Source organism: Piliocolobus tephrosceles, chromosome 7 (genome assembly GCF_002776525.5).
Source record: "Piliocolobus tephrosceles isolate RC106 chromosome 7, ASM277652v3, whole genome shotgun sequence".
Lineage (NCBI taxonomy): Eukaryota > Metazoa > Chordata > Mammalia > Primates > Cercopithecidae > Piliocolobus > Piliocolobus tephrosceles.
Genome location: NC_045440.1, coordinates 62,173,141 through 62,197,356, shown reverse-complemented (window position 1 = coordinate 62,197,356; position 24,216 = coordinate 62,173,141). Strand labels below are relative to the sequence as shown.

General features: G+C 39.4%; 1 protein-coding gene across 1 annotated transcript in view; it reads right to left on the bottom strand.

Annotated features, from left to right (window-relative positions):
* CLVS1 (clavesin 1) overlaps positions 1–24,216 on the bottom strand; it is a 208,387-nt gene that overhangs the window by 178,995 nt on the left and 5,176 nt on the right. The window contains exon 2 of the mRNA XM_023222360.2: positions 17,117–17,722. Within this exon, the coding sequence (XP_023078128.1) occupies positions 17,117–17,571 (455 nt within the window). The 5' untranslated portion in view covers positions 17,572–17,722. The remainder of the gene's footprint in view (positions 1–17,116; positions 17,723–24,216) is intronic.

Here is a 24,216-nt window from a genome sequence, read left to right as displayed (position 1 = left end):
CCTCCCCAGTACACCACAGAACTATGCTCTTGAGTTAACAAGTAGAAGGAGAGTATAATATGGTGATTCTTAAACTTCTTTGGGTTGTGACAGTCTTAAGAATCTGATAGAAGCTGAGCACCTTCTCCTCCACCAAAAGCACATGTCTACATTTCAAGAGATTCATGTATTCACAGTAGCCAATTGTAGAGCAAAGATCAGTATCCTCGGGTTAAGAGTAAACCAGGTGTTTGGGTTGGTTCCAAATCTTTGCTATTGTGAAAAGTGCTGCAATAAACATATGTGTGCATGTGTCTTTATAGTAGAATGATTTATAATCCTTTGGGTGTATGCCCAGTAATGGGATTGCTGGGTCAAATGGATAGACTGGGTAAAGAAAATGTGGCACATATACACCATGGAATACTATGCAGCCATAAAAAAGGATGAGTTCATGTTCTTTGGAAGGACATGAATGAAGCTGGAAACCATCATTCTCAGCAAACTAACACAGGAACAGAAAACCAAACACCGCATGTTCTCACCCATAAGTGGGAGCTGAACAATGAGAACACATGGACACAGGGAGGGGAACATCACACACCAGGGCCTGTTGGGGGGTTGGGGACTAGGGGAGGGATAGCATTAGGAGAAATACCTAATGTAGATGATGGGTTGATGGGTGCAGCAAACCACCATGGCACATACATACCTATGTAACAAACCTCCAAGTTCTGCACATGTATCCCAGAACTTAAAGTATATATATATATTTATATATACATATAAAGTATATATATTTATTTATAAATATATAAAGTACATATATTTTTATATATAAAGTATATATATTTATATATTTATAAAGAATAAACCAGGTTAAGGGGCTCCACTTATTCAATAGCTTTAACCACATAGACCACTGCAGAGGTGAGGGAAGAAATTATGGCCCATATTTCCCTCTCCCACTATGATGTTGTAGAGCTGGTGACCCTTGTCAATGACCCTGCCCCTGTCCCTATCTGCGAGTATCTGGTACTGGAGGGACCAAAGCAGTATAAGTGTAAATCTATAAATATGAAAATTGTGGGCATGGTAGCGGGATCATAGTCATACATATCACAATGACCACCCTGAAAATAAGCAGGTGATAGCTCAGATGAGGGCACCAAAGGGAATGAGCCCGGTGGCAATGATATTTGAATTTTCACTGCCTTAGAGTAAATATGGAAGGAAGACAAGGAGGTACTAAAAGATAAACAGAAAGATATGCTACTTTATCTCTCCCCTTCCCCAATACATCGTTGGTCAAAGACAAAGCCTTATCTTTAATAGCTCAAAAAGTCTAAAAATGAAAATTCAAAGGACAGACACCACTTTGGTAAAACTGGGTTTTAGTTCAAGTTCAAATGAAGATGCAAGTCGCTTTCTGTTAGGCTGGGGAGAGTATTAGAGAGAAGAAAAATACAAAAATCAGAGATGGACATAGTACATGAATCCAAGGTTGGAGAAACCTTGGATGAAAAACTGCCTAGGTTTTCCATTTTATATAGCTCCAAACAGATGCTGCAGAGGAAGATACTTCATGCTTGCCTGCTGGTCCGCTGGGCAGAACTACATTTCCAAGCATACCGATGAGATGTTATAAAATTCATGCACTGCTACAGATCATTTACTTTATTTCTTGGGATTCCCCATAGGTTCTCATCTATAACACATAATTCAACAAGCTCAGTTTTCTGGCTTCCTAAGCTACAGAAAATTAGAAGGAGAGGAGTTTTCAAAGCAGGCTCATTAACAGCAATTTGAATTGACAGCTAAAAGGAGAAAGAAGTAACAACAACAACAGCAAAAAGATATTAGAAAGACTTATAAAACATGGCAGTATGGGTCTTGTAGCTGGGAACGGAGCTCTTCGTAATTCTCTAAGAATCTTCATCAGGATGGTTGGTTCACAGCCCAGGGTATAATCATTTAAATTCACTGTAGTCGCCATGCATCATGAAGAAAGTATTAATTTAACAAGGGAAGAGAGTACAGAACATATTCCAAGATTAGCTTCCTCGTTTTTATTTTATTTTATTTTTGCTTTTTCAAGTTCTTAAGTTCTTTTGTATGCTTATGCATTTTGAACCAGTCCTAAACAAAATAAAATTTTAAAACTGGCCTTTAAAATGTAGACCTCGGCCGGGCGTGGTGGCTCAAGCCTGTAATCCCAGCACTTCGGGAGGCCGAGACGGGCGGATCACGAGGTCAGGAGTTCGAGACCATCCTGGCTAACACGGTGAAACCCCGTCTCTACTAAAAAAAGAATACAAAAAGCTAGCCGGGCGAGGTGGCTGGTTCCTGTAGTCCCAGCTACTCGGGAGGCTGAGGCAGGAGAATGGCGTAAACCCGGGAGGCGGAGCTTGCAGTGAGCTGAGATCCGGCCACTGCACTCCAGCCCGGGCGACAGAGCCAGACTCCGTCTCAAAAAAAATAAATAAGTAAAATAAAATAAAATGTAGACCTCAACTACTTGGAAATTTAATTTCTCTGGAATGCCCTCTTCTCTTACAAAGATATAAAGTAAATGAGGCATTACAGTATTGTTTCAGAAAACTTTAGAAATTAAATATGAAACTGAAATACTCTACCCATGGTGGTGTGATATACTAATCAAGATGCATGCTATAAAATTATAGGACGGACTAACTCCTCAGAAACTCATGAGATTCACCAGAATCTACACGAACCTGTCAGGGAAAGGGAGACACTGAGTACAAAACACCATTCACAAAGCTTCCCTTCCCCAAGCTCTCCATGGAAAGCAGCATCTTGAACAGTGGAGATTTCTGTAACATCAAAACCTTTCTTAACTCCATCTTGTGCACAATGACACACAAAGAATATAAAATTTATGAGTTGAGAGAAAATGATGAGTCATCTGTTTGCACATCCTTACTTTCAGAAGAGGAAGTTGGCACCCAGAGCTCAAGTCACATTGCGGACAGAGCCCCTGCAGAGCCCATGACTCCCAGGTGGTGCCCTCGCTCCCACTACTGCCTCGACAACGTGCTCTCTCTTCGTTAGGCCATGCTGTGGATCAGTAGGCAAGGACTAGGCAGGAGCATTCTAGTCTCTTCCTCCCTCATTCTCAAGTTCAGTTGCACACAACTCCAGTCAACTCAACAGGAATGCTCTTGTTGGGAAGAGTCTAGAAAGAGTCTCCCTGGTTTGGGCTTTTCATTGCTTCAGATTTCTCTGCACATGTCAGGCAACCAACAGGACACCACTACCCCCTGCACTGTACTCATGGATACCAAGGAGAAAAGACACAGTTCCCTGTCTCTAGGAGCTTCCAGGAAGCACGAGAAAGTGTAAGGTAAAGAGGAGCATCCCTTGCCATGGCTGAGGCAGCACTGATCCCTCCTGTGTTCTCTCCTAAATGCCTGGCATACTCATATCTACTCCAATCCTTTGTGTGAATATGAGCTTGGAAGGATGAGCAGAACTTGATTGTCCTTAGGATAAAGCCCAAATTCCTCCATTTCCAGACTCAGCCCACCTCCTCAGCCTCAACTGTCACTGTGTGGGCCTTTATTTTCTGTGCTTACTGGAACCAACTGAGGTTTCCCCAGGTCGGCAAGCTCTTTCTTCCAAGACCCTTACATGGTGTACCCTTTTGTCTCAAACAGCCTCCTTCACACTCCCTTCCCTTCACCTGCTCACTCTTACTTCTCCTTAAAGCTAGAGAAGCCCTGCAGGATGATTCCTCTGAGGTCCCAGCTTCCCTGCTGGGTTTGAGGCCTCTTCTCATGTAGGGCCATGTGCACCACGTTATAGGAATGAAGACTGAATGGGAGGAACTGTATATGCAAAGGTAGGAAGAGCTATGATGCAGGAGGAGCAGGAGGGGAGAGTGGGGAGAATTGTTTGACTCAAGTGGAAGATGTCCTTTGCATAAGGAAAGTAGTGCTGAATGATTAAGGTTTTATGTGCCAAAATGTATGGCAAAGAGACTGAACGAACTTCATTAGGAAGCCATAAAGATTCTTTAGTAAGAACTTTGCAACAAATTGTGAGTCATCAGAGATTAGGTGGCACAATCCCCAACAGCAGGCCCCAAACATAATTAGGCAGCATGAAGAAGGAGAGAGAGATCAAAGCACTAACAAGCTTTGTGATTTTGTCAAGATTAAATACCCTCTATTGAAAATGAGAATAACAACATCTCCTTCATAAATTGTTGTGAGGATTAAATGAAACCATGTGCTCAGGGAGGTGCTCAATGCCTGGGAGTATTATTAACATTAACACTCTATAATCCAGAAAGGCACTGCTGTTATTTATGGGAATGCCATATTTGAAATTAGATCTGGAGATACTTATCAGGGAGTATTGGAGACAGGGAAGAAATAGAAGCAAAGAGAAGAGAAAAATGGTGAGAAACAGAAAGAATGTGCAAAGAAAAAACAACACATCACTTTAAAACCTTCACAGCAAAATCTACCCTATCTTTATTTTCTTGTCTGACGTTATATTTTGCAGCATAGTGGCAATAACTTCTACTGCTTTATAGAACACTCACAATAAATGGCTTTGGAGCTTGATTTACAACTAAAGCGAAGCATGGGCACTTAATCATTCCCAGTGGCTGTTTAAGGTTCCGTATATCACTGTTCCGAGTGATTATCTGGGAACCATATCGAAAGGGCAGGGGAGCTGGCAGGTGGTTATAGAGGTGAGGCTCTGGACACAGGAACTGGGGGTTGGAGTTTGGCCTTGTGCCAGGGGCTTTACTTCTTGGCTCTATAGTATCTTCCTTATGAAGGGGACAAAACTTGCTTTCCTGGCTTATTGAGAACTGGGGAAAGCAATGAATAGCCCAGAAGAGCCTCAGTGCAGGAAAAGGCCTCAGAACTTGCAATGCATTCATTCAGAAAGCCAGCTATGCTTATTAGAAAATCCAACAATGAATGTAGCATACAGGCAACATCGTGTTTTTAAAATGCCCTTTCTATATGCCTTCTTTTACTGCCACTGACCTTTGGAAAAGCCAACACAGGTCATGCTCCCAGATGACAGCACAATTTCAAATCAACTAATTGAGCGAGCTTAGCATTGGCTGCCTTCACTGGGACTTGCTCTGAGAAGGAGGAAGTTATTCTTAGGCCCTTGGATTTCTAGCCATCAGAGGAGATTTTTTTATCTACAAGCTAATGAATGTTATGTCTTTTTAACTTCTGAGTTTATAAGTGAGAATTTCAGAGGAGCAGCTGGCCTGGAAAGATATGCTGTCAATAAAACCTTGTTCTCCAGGTCAGTACAGCCCCCTCCCTGGAAGTCCACCCTGCCTTTGTAGTGGCATTGTCGGAGCCCTGTAACGGCTGACATCTTCCTGATGGGCAGCCAACCGGGCACACAGGGGTGTACACTGCTGTGTTATCTCTAAGCTGAGACCCCACTGCTCTCCCATCCAATCTGTGGGAAAGATGACTTCTAACAGGCAAGTTTTTAAGGTTCTGAGTGCAATTGTAAGGGGACGTTGATGGTGGGTAGAAAGCAGCTGAGCCTTGGATGAAGTAGAATTAGAGAGCAGGTGGTAGGGTATATCTTACAAGGAGATTGTTAGAGGAAGAAGGGAGAATAAAAGAAATATTCAAAGAACTATTTGGCTGACACACATGGCACACCATATAAACAGGCAGTGGGTCGAGGAAGCCAGAATCAAGGCACACTATAAACTCTCCTAACTTCATCCCTCATCAATCAACAACTTTTTAGAAGCACACAACAGTGATATATTCTGTTTATCAGCTCTTTATACTAAATGAGAAATCATATCTTGAGCGTTTTAGGCTCTGGATTAGGTCAAAATAGGAAAACCAGCTCACTTATGGAAGAAAGGAAATGACTATCTGCCTGTCTGACCCCTTCTTCTCTAGTACCTCATTTCATCCTCACAGTTCTACAAAATACGTATTATTACCCAACAAAGGAGAAAAACAAGGGTAAAAGGAGTACACATCTTGCCAAGGTCACAGCACTGGTAGCAACTGAGCTGGGATTCTGTTTGCCAACAGAAAGTCTCTATATGAACACTCATTTCAATGCAAGGCAGAAATGATGCCTTCAATCGCTATCTTAAATCAGGCTCAGATTATGACCAATTTTTGTAAAACATTTCAAGCAATATTCAGTGTCCTTTGCTGGGCTGGAATTAAAAGAAAAATCAAAGTTGTTTTTGTCATCACTGTTACTATTGTCAAATAATTAGGGCAGGCATTGGGTAGGGATTTTGAACATTTGGTTGGCTACGTTTCTGTGAGATTGGAGCATGTGGCAACAGGATTTGTCTTTTGGGCTATGAGGTCCTTTCAAAGTATTTTGAGACCTCAAGTGACAGGTGAAGGCTTGCTTACTGATAGCTCATGGAGATCTGTCATTAATGTCTGATTTTGCAGCCCCCAAATTTGGTAAATGAGTTCCAGTGATAAGCTGTGCAGCACAGTGCTTTAAATGAGAAGTTAGGTCTGAGATCTTGCCAGGTTTAGTCACTTGCCAGCTGTGTGACCTTGGACAGATCACCTAACCTCTCTGAAGTTCCAATTTCATCATCTGCAAAATATGGCTATTAGTAGTGCTTACGTAAGAGCATTACAGATTAGTAAGTACTCAATATTGTTTGCTTTTGTGGTTGTAATAACTGCCCTTCTCTTCAGTTTATTTTTACTTATTCCCAAACTCAAAAGAAAAATTGATTATCACCAGAAAGATTCAGGAAATGTTTTGGTGTAAAGGGAAGACAGTTAAACCTTTTCTTGGGTTTCTCTTAATAGGCTTTGGGCTTTGGGGGCAGGGTTACCTCATGGCCCTGGTAAGAAGCCTAACATTTCCCTGGCTTGCCTCCTTCCTTCTTTCCTCACCAATATTCACCATGGATACATTAGAAATCTTCCCCTTTCATGCTACAAGTTCCTATAACTGAGGACAATCAAACTGAAGGAGGCACAGACCTCCTGCTACTTGTAAAAAACTCTTTAACGCTCTTGCAAAAGCCAAAGGCAAACCTCAATGAGTGGGCTTATTTATAGTTTGAAGAGTTATATCCCACCTACAGCCTTGGGGTTTTAATCAGAAGAAAGAACGTGCTTAATGCTCATCTCCCACTGCCAAATCACACCACAGAGCTGTGGGGGCTTTTGCAATGTTAGCCCTTTAGAGGCTGCCACAGGTCAGCAGTGACTGGTGACATTTGAGGAAGCTGCTATCTTCAGCGTATCCATCAAATAAATTACTGCAAGGCATGAGGGGACAAGAAACAGCTGAATACCTTCCCAGAAACAAGGGCAAGTGGAAAAGCACCTGTCCCCTAAGAACAAACAGATTTGGGGTGGTTTTCTACATTAGAAAGTAAATATGACAGTGTTCACAATTGTGAAGGAAAGAAGGTCAAATATCCTAGTAACATTCATTTTTCCATCATTTCATGCCTGGGGAGTTTGGAGGTGGGAAAACTGCTGTGAGATGTCATTCTGAGACCATGAGTTCAGATCAGGAATGCAACCTTGGAACCTTTAGGAAACACACAAGGCCAGATGACTGTAACCATTCAGTATATGTATTACAGAGTGCATGAAGGAATGAAGGAGACTTGGATTCATTCCATTAAAGCATAATAAGACTTGCCAATTGGTCAGCACCCTTTTCACTTTCAAATCGAACCAACAAGTCCCCCTCCACTTTCTTTCTTCCCACTCACATCGAGGACTGTATAGGCCCTGGATGTTGAGCCTTCAGAATCATCTCAACTTCTGGTGCACCCAACTTCTAATGCACATGCATCACTGCCTGAGTCCCATTCGAATACACAGGGAATGGCTTCGTTGTTTACATTGAGCACCCTCTACCTCTTGGCTGGGAGAGGGAGCAGAAGAAAGAATGTAGAAACAAACAAACTTGAATTTAGACCCTGGGGCTACTTTGCCACTGAACAACATACCAATGATTCAGTTTTTGATTGAAAGAGACTTTGGAAACTGAGTGCAGGATCGGAATGAGATCATAAATAGGACTTAGTGGGAAAGCATAGTCTTTATGTGCAGACAGACTAGGGAATAATTCCATCACTGTTACATATTACCCATGTACCAACATAGATCCTTGTGGGACTATGGTAGGCCTTAGAAATAGTGTATACAAAACACTTGGCACAAAAGCACCTAACAACGGGTAGTTACTGATGCTGATATTAAGATGTTTCTAGACAGTCCCCATCGGGGGCTCTCCAAGTGGACCTCAGCTCCCCTAAGGGTGCTGGAAATATGGAGGTCTTCCTTGTTATAACAGTGCCCGGAAGAGGGGATGCTAAGCATTTCATAGTGCTTAATACGATTCTACCGGATAAGATTGAGCAGCTCCCCCCGCTGACTGTGCTCCTTCTAAGAAGCACTACCACCAGACCGCGGATCCCCTCCACCATGACTCATGGTGCGCATGCACATGCTCATTCTCCGCCAAGAAACCCACTTGCAGTCTTTCAGAAGCTCCATGGGTATTTTGAAACATCTAACCACCCAGGGGCTGAGTGATTGGCTTCAGATGCCTTTGGGATGAGCTTGGAGTTGGAAGCTCTGAGTCTGAGCCAAGTTTTCCCATTGATGAGTCATATTGCTTCTTGACTAGGAAGTGTCTTCTCCTTCTGAAACTATTTTTATGTCATTAGTAACTTAGTGATACTGAAACTGCCAAATGGTTATGAGCATTGAATAAGAAAATGTACATGGAAATGCTTGAGAACCATAAAGACTACTATGCAGCTGAAGAGTCTACATATGTGCAGTATTATGTACTGTAATGTAATTGACCAGCAGCCAACTTAAGGTTCTTCCCCTGAGAAATCTGATTGGTCTGAGCAGTGCTGCCCTGAGCCAAGTTGGATTCTGAAGCCAAAAGGAAATCAGTAATACTGATCCTGCCTTCTTTAAAATTTGGATATTTTAGAAACAGAAAGTCAAATATTACATGTTCTCTCTTATAAATGGGAGCTAAATAATATGTACACATGGACATAGAATGTGGAATAATAGACATTGGAGACTACAAAATGTGGGAGGATGGGAGGGGGAAGAGAGGCTAGAAATTACCTATTGAGTGCAATGTACACCATTCAAGGGGTGGTTATACTAAAAGCCCAAAATTCACTACTAAACAATATAACCATGTAACAAAACTGCATTTGTACCCCCTAAATCTATTACAATAAAAAAATCTAGCAATAAAAGGCAAATGTAAGCATGCTTCCTTTACAAAGTAAATTTTAAAAAATTAGATGTTTTGTTCATCAAGAATTTTTTTGCATTGTGAGTTTTTAAAATATTTTATTACAATATCATTTATTTAATTATGGGAGTTTCTTGGTGACCCCTTGAGTTTTGCCCTATCCCTCATCTTTACAGCCCTGAGTCTGAGGTCCTGGCTCAGACTCCTTCATCTTCAATCCAACTTTTTGGCCCTTGCTCTGTATTCTGGGGAGAAAGAGCTTCCTGGATCCTTGGCCTTCTTACAATGACTCTAATCAAAATGTTTATCAACTTTCTTTCCTCTTTAGTAAATTACCCTAACTTAACTCATCCTTCAAGTGCCTCTTCTTCTTTAAGGGACCAATTTTTCATCTAGTTTTCAACCTGGTTGCTGATTTCTGAGTTTTTAATTATGAGAAACAAGCAATACACTGACAAAAGAATCTTCGTGTAATTTTATATATTATGACTTGCAATGCATTTCCAACTGTTTTTCCCCCATCAAGATACTTGGGGACCAGCTGGTCTACACAACACTAATGGATACTATTATAGTGTCTTCTGGGGCTTTTATTATCTGGATTCACCACCAACCCCCCATTCATTTCTTATATCTTGAGAATATAATAAAATAATAGGTAGGATCACTAAAACAAGGTGACTTCTTAGAGCTTCTCAGCCACAACTGAACTATCACAGAGGTCTTTGCAGAGAACTGTCTGCTCTTATGGGTAGCTACGGGTTCTCAGTTGTATTTTGTATACTTTTCTAGGTGGAGGAAACCTGGTAATGGTCTCAAATGCTGCAGCACTTAGAGGGTACATCTTGTAGATGTTGACAAAGATGTGGAGAAAGGGGAACACTCACACATTGCTGGAGGGGATATAAGTTAGTAGAGCTACTATGAAGAACGGTATGGAGGTTCCTCAAACAAATACAAACTAGAATGTTCACATGATCCAGTAATTGCACTACTGGGTAGAGCCAAAAGAAATTAATCAGTATATTAAAGAGATATCTACACTCCCATGTTTATGGCAACGCTATTAACAATAGCCAACAAATGAAATAAACCTGAGTACCAATCATCAGATGAATGGGTAAATAAAATGTGGTATTCGCATGTTCTCACTCAGAGGTGGGAACTGAACAATGAGATCACTTGGACTCGGGAAGAGGAACATCACACACCGGGGCCTATTATGGGGAGGGGGGAAGGATTGCACTGGGAGTTATACCTGATGTAAATGACGAGTTGATGGGTGCTGACGAGTTGATGGATGCAGCACACCAACATGGCACAAATATACATATGTAACAAACCTGCACGTTATGCACATGTACCCTAGAACTTAAAGTATAATAATAATAAATAAGTAAATAAATAAATAAAAAGAAAATGTGGTATTCAACAAAAGAAACTATCAACAGAGTAAACGGACAACCTACAGAATGAGAGAAAATTTTTGCATATAACGCATCCCACAATGGTCTAATATCCATCATCTGTAAGGAATTTAAACAAATTTACAAGGAAAAAACAATCCCATAGAAAAGTAGGCAAGGACATGAACAGACACTTCTCAAAAGAAGACATTTATGTGGTCAACAATCATGTGAAAAATGGCTCAACATCACTGATCATTAGAGAAATGCAAATCAAAACCACAGTGAGGTACCATCTCATAACAGTTGGAGTGGCTATTATTAAAGTAAAAAATAACAGATGGTGGTGAAGTTGTGGAAAGAAGACAATACTTATACACTGTTGGTGGAAGTGTAAATTAGTTCAAAGATTGTGGAAAACAGTGTCACAGTTCCTCAAAGACCTGAAGACAGAAATACCACTTGACCCAGTAATCCTATTACTGGATATATACCCAAAGGAATGTAAATCATTCTATTAAAGAAACATGCAAGTGTATGTTCACTGCAGCAGTAGTCACAATAGCAAAGACATGGAATCAACCTATATGCCCATCAGTGATAGACTGGATATACATCATGAAATACTATGCAGCCATAAAAAGAGTGAGATAATGTCCTTTGCAGGGACATGGATGGAGCTGAAGCCATTATCCTTAGCAAATTAATACAAGAACAGAAAACCAAATACCACATTTCCTCACTTATAAGTAAGACCTAAATGTTGAGAACACATGGACACATAAAGGGGAGCTACAAACACTGGGGCCTTTAAGAGGGTAGAGAGTGGGAGGTGGGAGGACCAAGAAAACTAACTAATGAGTACTCGGCTTAATAGCTGAGTGATGAAATAATCTGTATAAAAGAACCCCATGACACAAATTTACCTGTATAACAAACCTGCAAGTGTACCCTGAACTTAAAAGTTAAAAAAGAGAAAATAGAGTGTGTATACATACAACAAAATATTATTCAGCCATATAAAGAATGAATTCTGTCCTTAGCAGCAACATGGATGGAACTGAAGGCCATTATGTTATGTGAAATAATCCAGGCACTGAAAGACAAATATTTCATGTTCTCACTCACATGCAGGAGGTAAAAACGTGAATCTTATAAAGATAGAGAGTAGGTTGGTGGTTACCAGAGAGGGTAAGGGGGCAGGGAGGCAGGATGAAGGGTGAACAAAGAATATAATTGTATATACTGCCACTGAACTGTACACTAAAATATGGAAAAGATGTTATATATATATTATATATATATATAACCTCAATAACAAATTATTACAAAATACAGTACATCTTTTGACCCAGTATCCTAGGTATTTGCCTGATTTGATTTTTTTTCTTAAGAAACAAATCCCATTTACTGAGCACCAACTAGTACTCACCTATGATCCTCATCACCCCTACTTTACAGGTGAGAAACTGAGGGTAATAAGGATTTAAGCAACTTGCTCAAGACCCCATGGCAGGTTAGGAGGAACTGGGATTGGAAGCTGGTCATCCGGTGTCAGAGTATGTGCACTTAATCACTCTTCTATTTGGCCTCTGGACACCACCAAAAAGGGCAATTGTGATTGATTCTTGCAATAGCCCCATATGCCAGATATCTTATCGTTTCCACCTGATACAATTGAGACTCCAGAAAGTAAAATAACTTGACCAATTTTAACCTTTTATTCTTTTTAACTGAGTGAAATCCAGAAAAAACAGATGTGCCCCTTTATGCTCAGATTTTCTTCTCCAGCACTGGGGCATTCATGGCAAATTGGGCTTATGACCAAGTGCAAGTCTGCAGCTTAGAGAGAAGCAAGAAATGAATTTATTTTTCATCAGATCTTAAAGGGGCAAATGGTGAATTATTGCCAATGCCGATAGGAGTTTAGGCAGGAAAAATCAGAGGACTCATCGACCAACAGTGTCCCCTAGGTCTCCGTGACATACGAAGCTGGGGAACTGGGATACAAACTCTGCTCACTCTGGAAGGCCAAGTTCATTTTTTGAATAAATCCATGGGCGCTGATTGAATCCATCTGGTTTCAGTTCAGCCTGGCAGCCTCAGAAAATGAAGAAGTCAGCTCTCTGCTGAGGTCCAATGTCTGGACAAGGCCAGTTTATGCTCAGGTAGCCCAAGCACTGCCTATGCCTCGGTTGCCATGTTGAACCCAAGCAGACAGAGCCTGGCACGAGCCCTCAGGGGATAGTGCTTCCCATCGCTCACTGTTCTGAGCTTTTGTCTATGTGTCTGGGTTCAGATGAATGAGATTTACACTGTCTTAATAAATATTCATAACCATTTTAATATTAGTAAACCTTTCACATGAGATATTCAAATGACTTCCCAGTCATCTCAGGCCCCCGGTGAGAATGAAGCCATTTCCTTGCAAAGCTGTGTCAGCCTTTCCAGGCCTTTTGGGCCCCACTGGGCTGGGTCTGTGTGAAAGGAAACATGTTGGGGAAGAAAGCAAACAGGTGCTTAGGATGGGCATGCCATAGTTCACATTCATTGCCCCATTCCCATTTTCAAATATTGTAAATATTGTACTCCAGCCCCCGGTTGCAACTCATTTTACCATGTTTCCTCTATTACCTTTTACATGGAATCTTTTATAGTATTAGTGATAATACTAGAAGCTAATATCTAGAGTGCTTACAGTGTATCAGACAATAAGCTGTGTTTTTTCAGTGTGTTATGTCATTCATTCCTCCCAACCATGCTATTAGATAGACATCACTCTCATTCCCAACCTACAGATGAGAAAACTGAGTCTCAGGGAGGTTGCTTGTCAAAAGTTATATAACCAGTAAACAACATGACAATATCTAAATTCAAACTGAGGCTTGTTTGCATTGAATATTTGGCTGCCAGTGGAATAGCCTTGTCATCACAACCATTTTGTTAAAACCATAATGGTCTGGGACAAATAATATTGCACAGTTTGACAAATGTGGAGCAGGACAGTGCAAAGAGAGATTACTTTAAAAAGTGTAGCAAATTAGGAGACCATAAAGTGAATTTTTAAGTCGCTTCCCATCCATAGGATCAGGCTGAATAAGCTCCGTTATGCCATATCATTACAGAATAACAGGGTAGAAACATGGAAAGGTAGCCCAGACCCAGGTGGAGTCCTGACCAAATTATAGATTCATGAGCCATTAGAGCTAGCAAGTATCTCAGGAATTGCATAGTTCAAACTTCTTACTTTACACAAGAGAGAATTGAGAAACAGAGAGGTGAAGTAATTTGTTTGAGGTTATCATAACCATAAACATTTGGATTATTTACTAAGAGATTTGTTTCTTCTTCTTCTTAACAACACATTTTGGGATATACATGGACCAAATCCTAACACAAAATAAAATATTTGACTATGGCTCATTTCTTTATGTGTATGTCCCCACTTACTGATGTTCTTTACCTCACTTGTCTTAGCAGATGGAAGTTCTAGAACACTGAAAACAACTAAGCATAAATGAAGTCAGCACAATTAATGATATGGTTTGGCTCCATGTCCCCATCCAAATCTCATGTTGAGTTGTAATCCACAGTGTTGGAGGTGGGGCCTGGTGGGAGGTGATTGGATAATGGGGGTGGTTTTTAACAGTTAAGCACCATCAACCTAGTGCTGTCTAGTGAGAGAATTCTCAGGAGATCTGGTTGTTTAAAAGTGTGTGGCACCTTTCCCTCATTCTCTCTCTCCTGCCCCATTATGTGAAGATGTGCCTGCCTCCTCTTCACCTTCTGCCATGATTATAAGTTTCCTGAGGTCTCCCTAGCAATGCTTTCTATGCAGCCTGCAGAACTGTGAGTCAATTAAACTTCTTTCCTTCATAAATTGCCCAGTCTCAGGTAATTCCTTTTAGCAATGCAAGATTGGACTAATACAATTATTCCCCAGAATTATCGATACTTTCTTATTTCAAAATCCAAAATGTTAATGTGCCCTTTTGGGGAGGCTGTTGCCTCTAGTTTACACAGATGTCCTGTACTAATGAGTTGGTGTCTCAGAAAGAATTATTCTATTGCAGTTGGAGTGCAACTCCTATATGGAGTTGAGAAAGGTAGTCTTCTTCCACTTGCCTCCCAAACCTGTTTTTCTCAGGCACTCTACCTCTGTTTATATTTATATTAATGCAGTTACAATGGAAGTGTAACAGCTAATGGAGTGAGCCGCCTATATGTTTGCACCATTGTTAAGCATCCGGCTGAACAATGGTGTCCTCACTGGCAGGGATTGTGTGTTCTCATCGCTGTCCTCAGTGTCCTAAGACAAGCTCTGGCACAAAGTCTATACTCACTGAATGTTTGTTGAGTGAATGATAAAGATGGATGAATCTTAAGACCTAAAAATCTGTCTCATCAGTGAAGCAATGTAGTGAGAGACTCATCATTAATTATGTTAATTATGATATGATATATGATACGTTATGCCATATCATTACAGAATAACAGGGTAGAAACATGGAAAGGTAGCCCAGACCCAGGTGGAGTCCTGACCAAATTATAGATTGATAGTGTTAAAATATGCAAATACCTTTCCAGGATTAGACGACCCCACCCCAAACTATCAACCACAAAACAGCCAGTGGTCACCAAGGTGCCCTACACTGTTATCATCTTGAAGAGAAAGAGTAGTGACATGAGGCAGTGAAGAGGCACTTTAGAAATTCCTTTTAATGGTTATGGAGGTTGATATATTTTTAGTTTAAACGTATGTCTCCCCATGAAACATAAGAATGTTAATGATTATATCTCTGTGAAAGTTCAATTCATGGGTGATGTTTTGGAAATTGATTCATTATTCTTTCTCATTCAACATTCATTGGGTATTGTGCCATGTACCAAAGATATAAATATGAAAAAGACATGATCCCCTGCCCTCAAGGAACCTGCAGTCTTGGGAAGAGGGGTAAGAATACACAAAGTAAACACACAATTACAATAAAGTCGGGTTAAGACAACTGGCTCTCACATCAGACTACCATTGCCCAACTCCCACTCTGTATTCACTAGTTGTGTAACATGAGTGAGTTCCTTAACTTCTAAAAGCGTTATGTCATCAAAGGTAAAAGAGGGGTCATAGTACTAATATCTATCATGCAAAGTTCTCAGGTGGGTTAAATGAGGTAATATATACTAATGCTTAGCAGAGCTTGTCATTAGTATACAAAATGTTAGCTATGATAACAGTAGCTGTTACACTTCCATTGTAACTGCATTAATATAAATATAAACAGAGGTAGAGTGCCTGAGAAAAACAGGTTTGGGAGGCAAGTGGAAGAAGACTACCTTTCTCAAAGACCATAAAGATGCATCAGTAGGCAAATTGTGTTGGAGTTGGATGATTGGAGTTGGGATAGGGGATGGTTGTCTCTCCTTTGGGTGTCTGACAGGTCAAGTCCAAAGGGCGGAAGGCATTTAAAAACCTCAACTGTTCAAGGCAAGGCTTATAGTCCCAACCAGCTGGACCAGAGAATGTGACGAAGGGCAGATGAAGCAGAGGAGGAAATGCAGAAGGTGGATCATAAGAACCTTACTTTATTTCAATAGCTTTGCAGGTCATTGAAGAATTTTAATCAGGGAAGTGATGTAACAGAATTTTGAAAGGGTCACCCCAGCTATGGTGTAACCTAGAATGACTCAGAAGAGATGAGACTAGAGGCAGGGATACTAGCTAAGAAACTGTTGCAGTAATGAGAGAAGAAATGATGAGAACCTAAATTAAGGCAATAGTAATGGAAGCAAAGAGAAGTGAAGAGATTTCATAGGTTTATAAGAAGAAAGTGGTAGGACTTGCCAATTAATTGGATGTAAAGACCAAAGCAAGGGGCAGTCAAGGATGGCTCCTGGATTTCTGGCTTGAGATACTAGGTCGATGACATAGCAGGTAGAGTGAGAAAGATGATGCTTGGGATATATCAAGTTTGGGGTCCCTTTTAGGTCTTTCAGGGAGAAATGTCTAGCAGGGATTTGGATAGAAATGTCTGGCACTCAAGAGAAATAGAGGTAATTCAAGTCATGGAGAGGATCCAAGAAACTATTTTATGCATTGAAAATACTTGATATTAAGCCATCTACTAATGCCATTTTTATTTTTGTTATTAAAGATGAGAACACCAAAGACAGAATATATGGTTCTTCTAGAAGATCCAGTTTCAATTTTACTAAAGTGAATGACCCACTTTGATGAAAAGAATAATGACTTCTAAGGTCTCTTACAACTCTAATGTTACAATTCTGTTGTTCATCTGGAATTGCCTTTTGAGAACAGCACACCTGTGGCCTTAAAGCTTCCTGGGTGAACATGTGAAATATTCTTTTTTTAATGAAAGTTCATTACATGTAAAGCTATACAACCCCAAACATGCAGTGATGATGCTTATAGTAAGGAAAAACCAAGTAAAGACACTATCTACATTTACCTACTCTGATCCCAATTGGCTGCAAACAGCAAAAGAATCTTCCTGCCGTAATGGTCTCGGTTTTCCAGCACCCCAGGGAATCCATCGATCAGAGCCCTCTTAATGCCGGGATCATCTGCCTTGAAGTTTTTGAACATGTCCAGGTTTAGCTGGCGGTACTGGAAATACTGAGCCAGGAGTCTAAAGGCATCCGCTTGGTGAAACTTCCTGGCTCGGAGAAATCTCAGGATGAAGGCATCATCTGTACGTAAAAATCCAATGTCAGGCCTGGTGATTATCATGTCCCTGACTTGCTGAATATCCTGATGTAAAACATCTGGGTTTTCATTCAGTTCCAGGCGAGCTTTCTCTATAGTCTCTGGACTGAGTCCAGCCTGTAAATGGGTCATCTTGGCCAAATCTCCGTTCCAAGTGCTTAACTTCTGATATTTTGGAAGAAGAGAGACTGGTCCCATTCACCTGATGGTCTGCTGAAACTGTGTCCCATTCAACAGTGTTTTACTACCAGACTGCCCCAGAACAGACAAATAGAGGGTCTTCTTTCACATTCAGGCCCTAGGTAGTGGTGTTCATCCAAAAGAGAAGCAAAACTGAGGCCATTGCTTACTGAAAAACAAATACACACAAAAGAAACAAAAGAGAGATGATACAAAGAAAGTCTGGGCAAATTAATTGAAACTTAGATAGAAAAATAGTATATTAGGCTGTGGGTCTGATTAGATTAGGTGTCCAAAGAACAAATGATAAATGGGATATTGAGCATAAGTTGATTATAGACAACTTGAATATCTAATATGCAAATATTTAAAATATGTTTGGGAACATTTCAGTTCTATTGACTAGTTAACTTAATAGTGCTTGATCAGATTAGCAAAAGCATGCACTTTTATTAATTACCTTAAGAAACAGTGAGAAGAGAGAAGGATACTTCTCTGTGACAGCATGCTTTATGGGACCACTCACAGGCCTAGATATGGAAGAGAAATTATAGCTATGGTACAATTTAATGCTTCCCATTGGCCTCTTTTCTCAAATAGAAGTATCTTTCACAGAAATATCCCTTCCCCCACTTTCTTAAAGCCAGCCATTTACATCTTAACTATAAAAAATTTCCCCTATTTTAACCCCACCGGTGTTCATGATTCACAGGAGTCCTCCACCAGTATATGTGAAGAGACGGGATGGGAACGGGCTTATGGCTGGAAACTTGACCTCCAATAACAAATTCAACAATGGGCAAGGAGGCTTACAAGGACATTTGCAAATGGCTTTATTATTTGCATTTGCCATTCTTTTAACTACGAAAGTAGAGGGACTTGAGACTCTTGGTTGGCTCTCTACCCAACCCAATATCCATATAGGCTTAAAAATCCTTCCATTGTATATAACCTGCCTGTTTTCCTAAGATGCTGTTTTACTTACGACATTTTAACACCCTCAGATACATTCTTTATGATTTCTCCACCAAAATGATATACAGAGGAACACTCATACTGTTTGTATCTTATTTTAAATATAAATGCTTAAACTCTTGCAGCCATCTGTTTGGTCTAACCTGGAAGTTCCAAAAATCAGAAGACACACTAAGTATAAATAAACTTAGAGGCATGTATTTTTCCTAGATTTCTTACATCAATCTTTTCTGCAATAAGAGGTAGAATATTGAATCCCAATCTAATCTTTATTGGTAATGCTTTATCATACAAAATTACTTAAATGATGATTGTTCTGCTTAATTTAGGACTAACAGTAATTTCTTAAGGGAGACAATCAGCTCACTTATTTCTACTTTATATGTCTTTGGATATGGAGGAGATAAAAGACAGTTTAAGTAACTGGTATTCATTTTCAAGACAATAGAATAATAAAAATAATTTGATTTATAAAATATTGGCTTTGTAAAATAACTTGTAAGAAAATAGAATTTAGCTCTGTGATGTTCTGTAAGAAACAGAAGAGTCTTACTTCTCACTAATTTTGAGGACTCATAACAGTAAAGGAAAATAGTACTACAAACTCTTCCCAGAATTGGAAGAAATTTCAAAATCTGTCTAGTTCAATGCCCACCTGATGTTAAAATTCCTTCTCCAACAGCCCTTTCAGAAAATGGCCTCACCTAGTGTCTTCCTTCTCCAGTTCTTCCCTACACTCATTGCAATCTATCTTTGACATGCTGCTGAAACTATTCACACTGATCAATGACACGGATGATGATATAACTTATTATCCAAACTTAGGCACTACAGGGTGTTAATAATAATGATGCTAGAACAACAGGTTTCAAGCAAACTCAGACAGATGGTCACTCTACTAGTGAATGTCATTTTTGTTACTACATCCAACAAAAAACTTCAGCACCTACTGTAGGTGAGCTTTCTCAATATTCAATGCTGAATACATCATCTTTCTTAGACCTCCTTCTCCCATTTTTCCATTCTTTTCTGTAACTCCATTTACCCTTGATTTGTCACCTAGCCCTTTGTCCCTCTCTGCTCAATCTTCTCCTTCTGTGCTCACATCTTCAATGCTAGTGTTTTCCAAGATCCTGACCCCATGATCTGCCATCTACAACATCAGTCCATAGCTCCCTTCAGATCTTCAGGCTGCACATTCTACAACCTACTGAACATCTCCACTTATCTGACTCACAGACAACACAAACTCATTATCTTCAAAACTAAACTAATCATAGTTCCTTATCCTGAATTTGCTCCTCCACCTTTGTCTCTTAATGAATGACATCATCTTCTACTCAGTTTCCTATGCTAGAAACCTGGGAGTCAACTATTATTCCACCCTCTCTCTTACCGCCCACTACCAGGCAATTACTTCCATAATGTTTTTCAAACTTGCCCAATTATTTCCATCCCCACGATCACTGACTTTGTTTAGACTGCATCACTACTCATCTGTTCAGTCCTGTGACATTCTCCCTATTGGTATGCTTTCTGCCAATCCATTCTCTGCATTTCAACCCATTCTCTATATTACAGTTGAAATATGCTTATGTCACTCCTTGATTAACATCCATCATTAGCATCTAGTTGTCCTAGGATAAAGTATAAAATTATGAAACATGATTTCAAGACCTTTCATCTTCTGGTCTCTTTATAACTCTCCAGATTTATTTTCTGGCCATGCAGCCATCGGCAGTTTCTTCTCACCTTTGTGTGCCTTGGTAAAAGCTGCTCTCTCTCTGCCTAGAATAACCACTGATTGACTCTTCTTTGCCCTTCAGAAGTAAATTTGAAACTCATTTCTCCAGGAAACCCTTCCTGGCCTTCAGAGGTCACAGTAGTCCCATACCCCTGACCACACCAAATTCTGTTGCCATTTTCCTTTCTCTCTCTTTATCTGGAACACCTTACAGAGATTTAATTCATCTGTGTATCCCTGATACAGGGTGTGGCCAAAAGAGGGTCAGCTCCACGAGCAGAGGGACTTCATTGCATTCACCACTACATCCTTAGTGCCTAGCACAGTGCCTGCCATGAAGTAGATGCTCAGTAAATAGGCCTAGAATACATGAATAAAGAAAGTAGTCAAAATGTTTGAATGAGTGAATAAGTGTTTCAGTACCTCCGGGACAGTTTATCCTTAAATGAGATGTTGTGACTGATTGATTAATGTTGATGATTCCTCATCTGCAAAGTATTTTTTTTTTCCTGGAGAATTTAGCCTAATCACATTGTGCTTCAGATTCTCACCTCCCTAAAGTATGCCAGGTAATGTTCACAGTTCCAACCCATGGAGCACAGTGCTTAAAGCACAAGTCACAGCAATGACTTATTCCTTACAGAAGATTTAAAGCTTGGGGCAAGTTACTTACCTTACAGTTCAGGGAACTCAACATTGTTTCTGAGATAAATTATTATGGGTTCAAAAGGAAAGTTGAGGTTGCATTTTTCATGGCCTGCTTCCACATATAGCTTTGCCTCCCATCTATAATATCTGAAATAAATTTTCTTCAATCTATATCTTTATTCTGTGCTCAGCATACAGTAGAAGCTTCTGGGGAGAATACTTAAGCCAGGGTCACTGGGTTTCATAACTTAGGATAACATAGATATTTTCCATTAAAAGCAAATTCTTCGTATCAGAAGTCTGAATAGACTGCTACTTAAATAACAACTTCAATTGATAACATTTAAGGCACTAGAAAGGCTATATGAAGAATGTTCACCAGAATATAGCATTTTCATTTGACTATAATCTTTTGTTCACATAAAGGACTTGGTTCTCATTCAACTTTTCCAAATTGTAAATGGATACACTGAACTAGTATCACATGAAGAAGTAGAAACGGTTTTCTGTGCTGGTAGTATTAATAATAATAATTCCTATTATATATTATAGCTATTGATTATGTTCTAGGCACTTGCAGACTCTCTTTTTATAGGCTACAGTATTTAATCCTCAGAACAACTGTATGAAATGAGTATATTATTGTCCTCATTTTTCAAATGAGGAAACTAAGGCACAGAAATGTTAAATGACTGCTCCAAATTATACAGACACTAAGAGGCAGAAACTGGATTCAGCCAAAAGTGATCTTTCTCTGAACCCATGCTCTTTACTGTTATGCTGCCCTCTCTTATGAGTAGCAGAGAGGTTTTATTATTTATGATTTAAGACCTACGTGACCATCTGCAAGTTTCAGAACCTCACTCTGTTTCCCTAAAATTCCTTTCAAACATACCATTCTGTGAGCCTAAATATGCCAGTGGATGAATAGATTTTCTTGGGTGGCTTAATACTCCGCCTTACAGAGGTCCAGTTGCCGTCTTTTCCTCCTTCCTTCATTGGAAGATGACTGTTGCTGTTCAAAATCTAACTGCCTATGCCTTTTCCAGCAATCACTAATTTTTGCTCTTCCTTTAGGTATTTTCCTTTGGCAAAAATGACAGATCAAAGATAACAGATCTTGTCATTCTGTTTGAAGGATTGATTGCCATGCCCAGCAGAGTGCCAAGCATGGTATCAGCATTGAAATGTGCTTGATGATCAAACAGACCACTTTAGCCAGATTCACGTAAGCCTCAGAGGCCATCTCCCTGCAATGTGGTTTAGTCCCAAATGATTCCGTGTTTAGACACCATTTCAAATGCATGGAGAGTAATTCACAAACTTTCTCTGGGAAGGCCAAGGTGGAGGATACCTCCTTTCACTCCAGTCCATACTTTTCCAGTGAACTAGAAAATTAGGTAATGATATTTTTGTATGAGAGGGAGAAAAGAAGAGTATCCATACTATGATATTTAAAATAATGTTATCTGTAGATTCTAGTTTTATATTTCATCTCAAGTTTCCATTAGAAACAAATCTTTTTGTATTTCCTCATACAGAATTTAGTCTTAAGAAAGTACATCTACAAACATACACTGTACTCTTTAGAATAAAAGAGTTTAAGCATAAAAATACTTTCAGAAAAGTGTGATATTCAAATGAAATCAATTTGGCAATTTTATGATCTATTATTCTCATTTATTTTGTTATAATCTTCAGAAATACACATACACTATATCAGGAAAAAGTCAAAATAATATTAGCAATGTCTTATCTAAAAATATGTATATGTATGTGTGTATGTAGTATTTCAAAGCATTTTATATCAGTTATTTTTTTTCTTTGTTACAATGATCCTGCAATAGACAGAAGAAAGATAATTCCTTGGGAAGTGCTGAGGTAAAATTCTGTGAAATAATGTTGGTAAAAGTGCTTGTAAAAGGAAAAGATCTACTTTACTTTAACTGCAAATTCTTGTTGATATTATAATTATGCTGTATTCGGGGTACATAACAGCTAAGTCAGATAATGAGCTAGTCTTCAAGTTGGAAAACCAACAAATATTCATGGAGTACTTATTAGGTGCCAAGGTATTTGATATTATATTGTCTAATTTCCACACGAATCCTTAAAGTTAGGTTATTACTATTAGATGAACAGGTGAATCTGAGATTTAGACATGGCTGAAAGAACAAAGATTTGCACTCGAACCTACTTTACTCACGTTTTGTCCAAGACTCTGCTCTCCAAGTAGGTGCCTTCTTTAACATCACTCTGAGTACCAGTGCCCTCACACTCAACTACACTCACATAATAGACACATATCCATACCCTGTCAGTCCTAAAGGATATCACTTAAGGGACATTGTAGCATTGCCCAAATTTGGGGAGGAAATAGAATATTGTTGTCACAATCAGAAAAAATAAAATCTGTAAAGCCTAAATATTATTTGAAATGTAAGAACATCAATAACTGCTGAACAACACCTCAAATTTGCATGGCTTCTGGGTGTTCTTAGTAATACAAAGAACAATTTTTAAATACATGTAAATTTAAATTAATACAAATATAAGATAAGAAACTATAGCCATATTTGTTTTGTGGGTTTCTTTTACAAGAAAAGGATGAAAAATTAATACTGGTGACAACACTTTGTACATGAAAGTCTAACCAACTACCTCATCCATTGGTATGTGTGAATTTATGTTTCCAAATTTTTAATATGTACTGAATTGGGTTAACCCTTATAGCTCTTTACCTTGCTAAAACCTTATTTCAAATTTTTAAATTGAATATGCATTTTTACCTAGAAATACCAAAAGGAATTTTTATACTGAATGAAATAAAAACAGATGCTGCTGATATATCTAAACCCAAACTGAAACTCATAGTGACCAAAAATCTTTCTTTTTAAGTGTAACTCTATTTGAAATCTTTCTTGAAAGATAATACACTCCCTTACAGCCTATTTAGCCTATATTTAAATCTCAGAGGCTGGTTGATTACATGTTCCATGGTACTGACCAGAAGGAGTCTTTTTTCTGGTGGATGAATTTTCAGATTGGCCGTTATGGTTTGTAGGACTTCTATATGAGTACTGGCTACGGAACATCAGACCTGTGGGTAACAAAGTGACCCCGAATTTGTTGACTTTCTTTAAATATTAGCCAACTTACAGATATAAACTATCTGTACGAAGGGCAGGGAGAGTAGTCTGCAAGGATAGAGAGGAGACTCTGAATTATCTGAAAGCGTGGTGTGATCAGAATTTAGCCCGTGCTACACAGAACACATTTCACCACCTTTAGCTTAT